Source organism: Hibiscus syriacus, unplaced genomic scaffold, assembly GCF_006381635.1.
Source record: "Hibiscus syriacus cultivar Baekdansim isolate YM2019G1 unplaced genomic scaffold, ASM638163v2 tig00111582_pilon, whole genome shotgun sequence".
Taxonomy (NCBI): domain Eukaryota; kingdom Viridiplantae; phylum Streptophyta; class Magnoliopsida; order Malvales; family Malvaceae; genus Hibiscus; species Hibiscus syriacus.
The window spans coordinates 9,873,307-9,879,872 of record NW_024063126.1 but is presented as its reverse complement, the minus strand read 5'-3'; the positions used below and the strand labels follow the sequence as shown (position 1 = coordinate 9,879,872).

At 30.9% G+C, this 6,566-nt stretch overlaps 1 protein-coding gene across 1 annotated transcript; it reads left to right on the top strand.

The window, feature by feature from the left end:
- Positions 1–5,064: 5,064 nt before the first annotated feature.
- On the top strand, positions 5,065–5,480 carry LOC120165319 (monothiol glutaredoxin-S9-like). Its single transcript, XM_039174867.1, has one exon. The coding sequence runs from the start codon at positions 5,080–5,082 to the stop codon at positions 5,383–5,385; it is 306 nt and encodes a 101-aa protein (XP_039030798.1). The 5' UTR covers positions 5,065–5,079; the 3' UTR covers positions 5,386–5,480.
- Positions 5,481–6,566: the final 1,086 nt, after the last annotated feature.

Sequence of the window (6,566 nt, the reverse complement as noted above, 5' to 3'; positions counted from 1 at the left end):
ACGAAACTATCCTATATAAAATATTTCAATTAATTCCTTCACTCTTCAATTTATCTAATATGTTCATTGAATTTTAAAAATCTACACTTTAATCACTAACCCTGTATTGAGGATGTTACAAGAGGTCGATTCTTCTCGATAGAAAATAATTAAATATTATTGTGTTTCGTTATAAAAGTCAAAGAATATTATTTGTATCGAATCTTAAATTAAATTAAATTTGAATTCGTAAATTTCATTGCAAAGACAAGTAATTAATCGACTAGGCACCAGTTTAGGGTGCTTTGGGAGTGCTAATCATTCGCCACGCGAAACTAACTCCCGAACTCAAACTGTTGGTAACGCATACTGTAAATTTGTTGTTTTAATTAAAATTAATATTTTTATTAAAATTATAAATATGTTTTTGGGTGTCTAATCACACCCTAATTAAATATTGGAAGCGACACCTTGAACCATGTTTTATTTTAAAATGAAACACCAAATTATTCGAGACAATATCTTTTAAAAATCATATTTTAAAAATTTATTTTTTTTAAAGAAAAACCGTTTCGACAATATAAAAATTAATCCCCAACGTTTGTTCAAATAATCATTTTAGCCTTTTTTTTCTTTTTAGAGCAATTTGACCCCCCAATGTTTCATTATAGGGAAAAAGGCCCATGTATGCATGAAAATAGTTAGTTAACAAACGGTTAAGACTCTAAAAGATAGGTATTTTTTTAACTTCAAATGAAACGTTGAGTTCCAAAATGCTCTAGAAAAAAAGAATAAGAACTCAAATGACTATCCAATTAAACGTTAGGGGACTTTTTGCCTTAAATGTAACGTTTGGGGCCGAAATACTAAAAAAAAGAACAGGGGACAAAATGGACATTTCAGTAAATGTTGGAGGTTGATTTTGGTACTATGCCAAAAGAAATTGACACCAACTTTTTTTAAAAAAATAAATGATTTTATTTAAATATCATAATTTAAAATTATGATACCGTAATTTAAAATTTCTAGCTCCTCACTTGTTATATGGCGATACATTATTTGGGTGATGTGTGGTGGCATACCATTAGCAAACTTGGAGGCGTGGATATTACTTGAATACTCGATAAATGATGCATTACAACAAGTGAAAATATAGTATGATGTACCAAATAAATGGTAATTGAATATACAATCGAGATAAGGTTTATGATGGTTGTGATGTATGGCGTGATTGTATGTTATTTGATTGTTTGTATGAACTATTAATTTTCAATTTCTTGCTCAGTGATGTCTTTTAGAGCATTACTTCTAAATTTTTGTTTAAGCTGCTTCATCATGATTTATTACTTCCATGCTTAGATTTACCTACTTCAAGTGGTATATTAGAGTAGTTGTGCAGTGCTGAACTTCAAAAAGGTTAACGTTTTAAATTATTTTTCATGCACATATTATACTTTCGTGGTTTATGATAGGACAATAACATCATCGAGATTAATTTCAATCAGATCTTACAGAATATAATGATTGAATACTTTAGTGGTTATGTCTATTTTGTGACCCTTTGTATGTTCAGTATGTAATTCTTTTAAACTTTTAGTAATTGTATTTGATTTTAAAGTTAGTAGAGTTTTGAATTTTGTTTAAACCTTTGATATATTGATTTTTTTTATATGATGATTAAATTTTGTTATAATAGGGTAAATTACACCATTCATCATTGAATTTTACTATCTCTCTCCTATATCACTCATTGTATTTTCAATTTTTTCAATTTATTCATTGAACTTTCAAATTGTTCCTGTTTTGGTCACTACAAATTATTTTATTAATATTATTCTATGATGTGGTGTTTATTACTATTATTAAATATAAAATAATTTAAAAAAAATAATTAAATAATATTTTATTATTATTATTGTGGGCTGAAACTAGCATTGTCACTACAATAGAACTGGTCTATAGGGCTTTTTTGTCCTATAGCGGCGTTTAAAAGCGCCGTTAAAAATGCTTTCAGTGCAAAAAAAGGCCGCAAAAAATGCCGCTAATATAAACGCCGCAACTGTTAGTGACATTTTCTACTAATAAACGCCGCTAAAAGTCAAGTTATGTAGCGGCGTTTGTATACTAAAACGCCGCTAAAGGTCAGGTTATATAGCGTCATTTTAGTATACAAACGCCGCAATATGTTTGATATTTATAGGCGTTTTCCCACAACATGCTCGCTATTTAGCGGCGTTTTTAGTCAAAAACGCCGCAACATATTTGATATTTTTGACATATCAAAATTTGACATGAGTATTAAAATTTGTGATAAAAGAATATTCAGAGTCAATGATGGAATCATTTTATGCTTTAAGGGCTATTTTGTCTATTAAGACTTAAAAAATTATAAATATACTTTTAGAAGTATTATACAATTACTCAATCATGATATTTTTCTAATATATATATATTACATTTCCTTAAAAATGTTATTTGAGATTATTAATTATTGATATTTGTGGACAATAAAAAATTGATATCATCATGCAATTACTCAAATTATGGTTTATGGTTTGTCATTACACGTGTTAGGGTTGTTTATCGAGCGAGTCAATTGCTAGTTGGGTGGTGTTCAATTCAAGCTCATTAAAAAGTTTTGTTACTTGCTAAGCTCGTTAAACTTTTACTCGAATCGTACTTGTTAAAAACATTTATTGTTCAACTCATTACTCATTAAGTTCATCAGAATATTTGGGTAGGTACTTAGGATTTGCTTTTTTGGTGTAAATTAATTATTGATATTTTATTATTTTTCTTATTATTTATTAAAAAATTAGTATATTAGTAATAATTATTAATTAATAATTTAACATCTTTCTTATTATCTATTAGTAAATTAGTAATTATTATTTAGACTTTTTTAATGCAATGCTTTTTTAAGGCGGCTACTAAAAAATTATAAAAAAATAACAAACTGCTCGCAAACTTACCGAGTCGAGTTAGACCTTGTTCGACTCAACTCGTTAAGGTCTCAAGTCGAACTCGAGTTTGAGTTCCAATCAAGTCAACTTGAGTCAGGTAATGACCAAGTTTTAACCAAATCGAGTTCTAATAGTTCACGAGCTGCTCAACTCATTAAGCATCCCTAGTTTACATCATTATCAATTAACAGTAATGTAAATATAGTTAATATACTGATAAAATAATTTTTATTAATTTTACGGTTGGAAGGTTCAATTAGATATAAAAAATTGAACAGGTTTAATTGATTTTTTTTTAAATGGAAAGATTTGTATACTAAAAAGCCAAACAAATTTATTTTCTATATTTATAATTTTATTAATTCAATGATAATTCTAGAAAAGTAATGTTAATATTGAAACATTTTGATTATATATAACCCTAAGGGGCTGTTTGGTTCAAGGTATATTTTTATTACTAGGGGATTGGAATCCTTATTCCCCCGTTTGGTTGGCCAACATTCCTAGCCTCCCGGTAATCTTTTATTATCAATAGTGGATTTTTTGGGGTATATTACCGGGAATGTGATTACTCCATTCCCTTAGGTATTGTTGGATTACCGGCGTTTTGGACTAAAATGCCCTTAAATTTTTTTTCTTTAAAAAATATCATTCTTCTGTAGTTGAATAATAAAAATTCTACGAAGGTTAAATTAAAAATTTATCCTTAAACTATTTTAGATTTTAAAAAAGTCTATAATTAAAATTTTATATGAAGTTCAGGGGTTAAAATAAAATTTTACCCTTTCATTAAACCTATTTATCTTTTCAATTTTATAAAAAAAGTATATAAATTTTATGAATTTAAAATTTTTAAAGAAAATATATAAATTAATTATAGTAATATTATAGTAGAATTCAACTTGTTAAAAAAACAAATATATAATAAAGACAATTTGGTAAAATATACATTTTAATAATCTTTTATTCCTTTAACCAAACATTGTAATCTTACATTCCTGTTAAACCAACCAAACACAAAATACAACATTCTCAATAAGCATATTCTCTGGTAATCTTTTATTCCCATCGGTAATCTTACATTCCGTAAACCAAACGCACCATAATACTAAATTAATATTACCAGGGTGTGTAGTTGGTTATCACGCTAGTCTCCCACAATAGATATCCCCAGTTCGAATCAAGTCTTAGACATTTAATTTTTGACAACAGCCTAAACATTTAGTTAATGCATGAACGGAACCGATTTACAATTATAACTTGCATGTTTTACGGGTGCATCCTTCTATTACATTAACGGATTAACATAAATACTGCAGAAACTTGTTGAGGATATTGTAGATCTTCAGTGGTTTTCTCTTTTCAAGGAGTTTATTGATTTTAAAACTAACATATTAGTTGACATAGTTAATGATTTATTATAACAACTGATGTTCATGTTACCTTATTTTTAGGGCAAAAAGGTGATATTACTCATGATTTTACAGTGTGTGCCTCTACTGTAACTACCTCATGGATGCTCTTCTGCAATGCCAACTTTTTTTCGGATAGACAATGGAGAATCCTGTCATGTCCCACTGTGATGAAAGGAAGAGTAGTTGTCAATACACGTGCGGTCGCCATTCAAAGCCGTTGAAAGAGCAGCAACCCCTGTAGTGTGTCCTCACATTTGAGAAGAAGAATCATATGCAAGTTGGTGGGCGCAATACAAAGATATTGCCTCCCCCAAAAGCAATCGCATTCTCGATCTTTTCCTGCAAACTGGATTCAAAGGAGGCGATTGTGGGAATCTGGTCTAAATGAGTAGCTTGCCTCAGAATATTTTCAAAGTTATTGGTTTGAAGCATCTAGTTAAAGCAGAGTTTCTTTTCAATGTTCTGTCAAACAATGGAGTTTACTCAATGATGTTCCCTATAAATACTCCACCATCGGAGCTTAAGTTTCAGGTCCACCAAGGTTTTGGACCCTTTTCTCTCTTTCTTAAACTCCAACCTCCCACCACCATTCAGACGAATGCAGTGATCCGATAGTCGTTAAGTTTTAAAGTGAAATCGAAAGTATATCGTGACTTTTCTCTGAGCTTTTGCATTTTCTTCGTCCCACGTTAAGTGTAACGACCGTCTTCACTGCAAAAGACATGGACAAGGTGATGAGATTGGCCTCGGAGAGTGGAGTGGTGCTGTTCAGCAAGAGCTCATGTTGCCAGTGTTATACGGTCAGGATTCTGTTCCAAGACCTTGGGGTGACCCCGACGGTTAACGAGATCGACCAAGACCCTGAAGGCCGGGAAATGGAGAGAGCCCTGATGAGGTTGGGGTGCAACACGCTGGTTCCGATGATCTTCATCGGGGGAAAGCTGCTGGGATCCACAAATGAAGTCATGTCCCTCCACTTAAGTGGAGGGCTGATCCCTTTGCTGAGGCCGTATCAAGCTTTGTATTGAACTATAATACAAATCAAAATACTCTTTCTAATTATGACATTGAAAGAAATAAATTGACTAAAAAATCAGTAGTCTCTCTGGTCAGCTGTACGTATTGTGTATCTTCTTTTTTTCCATGTTAATCTCTCATGAGATATTCTATAGCTTTGCTTTAGCTCTCTATATCAATGTAATTTGTTCCTATTTCTTAATGAAGTTTACATTCTATATGTACTTCTGCTTAAGCCATTTATACCGACTTACAAACGTTGATATATACACCCTAGCAGTCATAACATCAAAATTTTAATAAATAAGTCATTTTTTCCATACACCAAATTATATGATCTCAAAGTTCTAGATGCTAGTAATAAAGTGATTAGTTTGAAGCATCTTCACAAAATCCTCCATGATCAACCTTTCCATCGCAGGCATCGATCTTAAGGATAATTCAAAGTTTGTTACTTTTGAATGGAGTAAAAAATGATAGGGTAAAGTATATAAATGGTCCCCGAGTATAAGGTGTTGCTTTGTTGACTCCCTTGACTTTTGAAAGTTACAAAATGGTTCCTGACTATATGTTGTTGCTTTTTTGAGTCCTCCGACTATTAAAGTTACAAAATGGTCACCCAACTATTTATATATTCCAAACTCATCCTTTTCTGTTAAAAAATTGACGGCCGTCTGAGATGGACGTTAACCTGTTGATTGTGATATGAGAAAATATTATCCCATAAGCGTTTTATCTGTATTTCATGGATCAAATTTCTATTTACATCATGTCGTCGAGCTAGTGCTTGAAACATTATGTTGGCGAGCCAATATTTGAAAGCAATGGTGATGCCAATAAACATCATTAAAATATGATTTCTATCATATCTCAGTCAGCAGGTTAACGTCCAACTCATACAAACGTTAACTTTTTAACATAAAAGGACGATTTTAGAATATATAAATAGTCAAAGGACCATTTTGTAACTTTTAATAGTCGGGGGACTAAAAAATTGTTTATAGTAGAGGACCAAATTTTAACTTTTAATAGTTAGGAGACTCAACAAAACAAAATCCTATTATTGAGAGACCATTTGTTGTTAGGAATATCAAAAGTTGTTGTTAGGACCACACTAATAATTTATACTATATTTTTTATATATATTTGTTAGTGTCACTTTTTCCATCTAGAAGCAACATGGTAAGTTTCT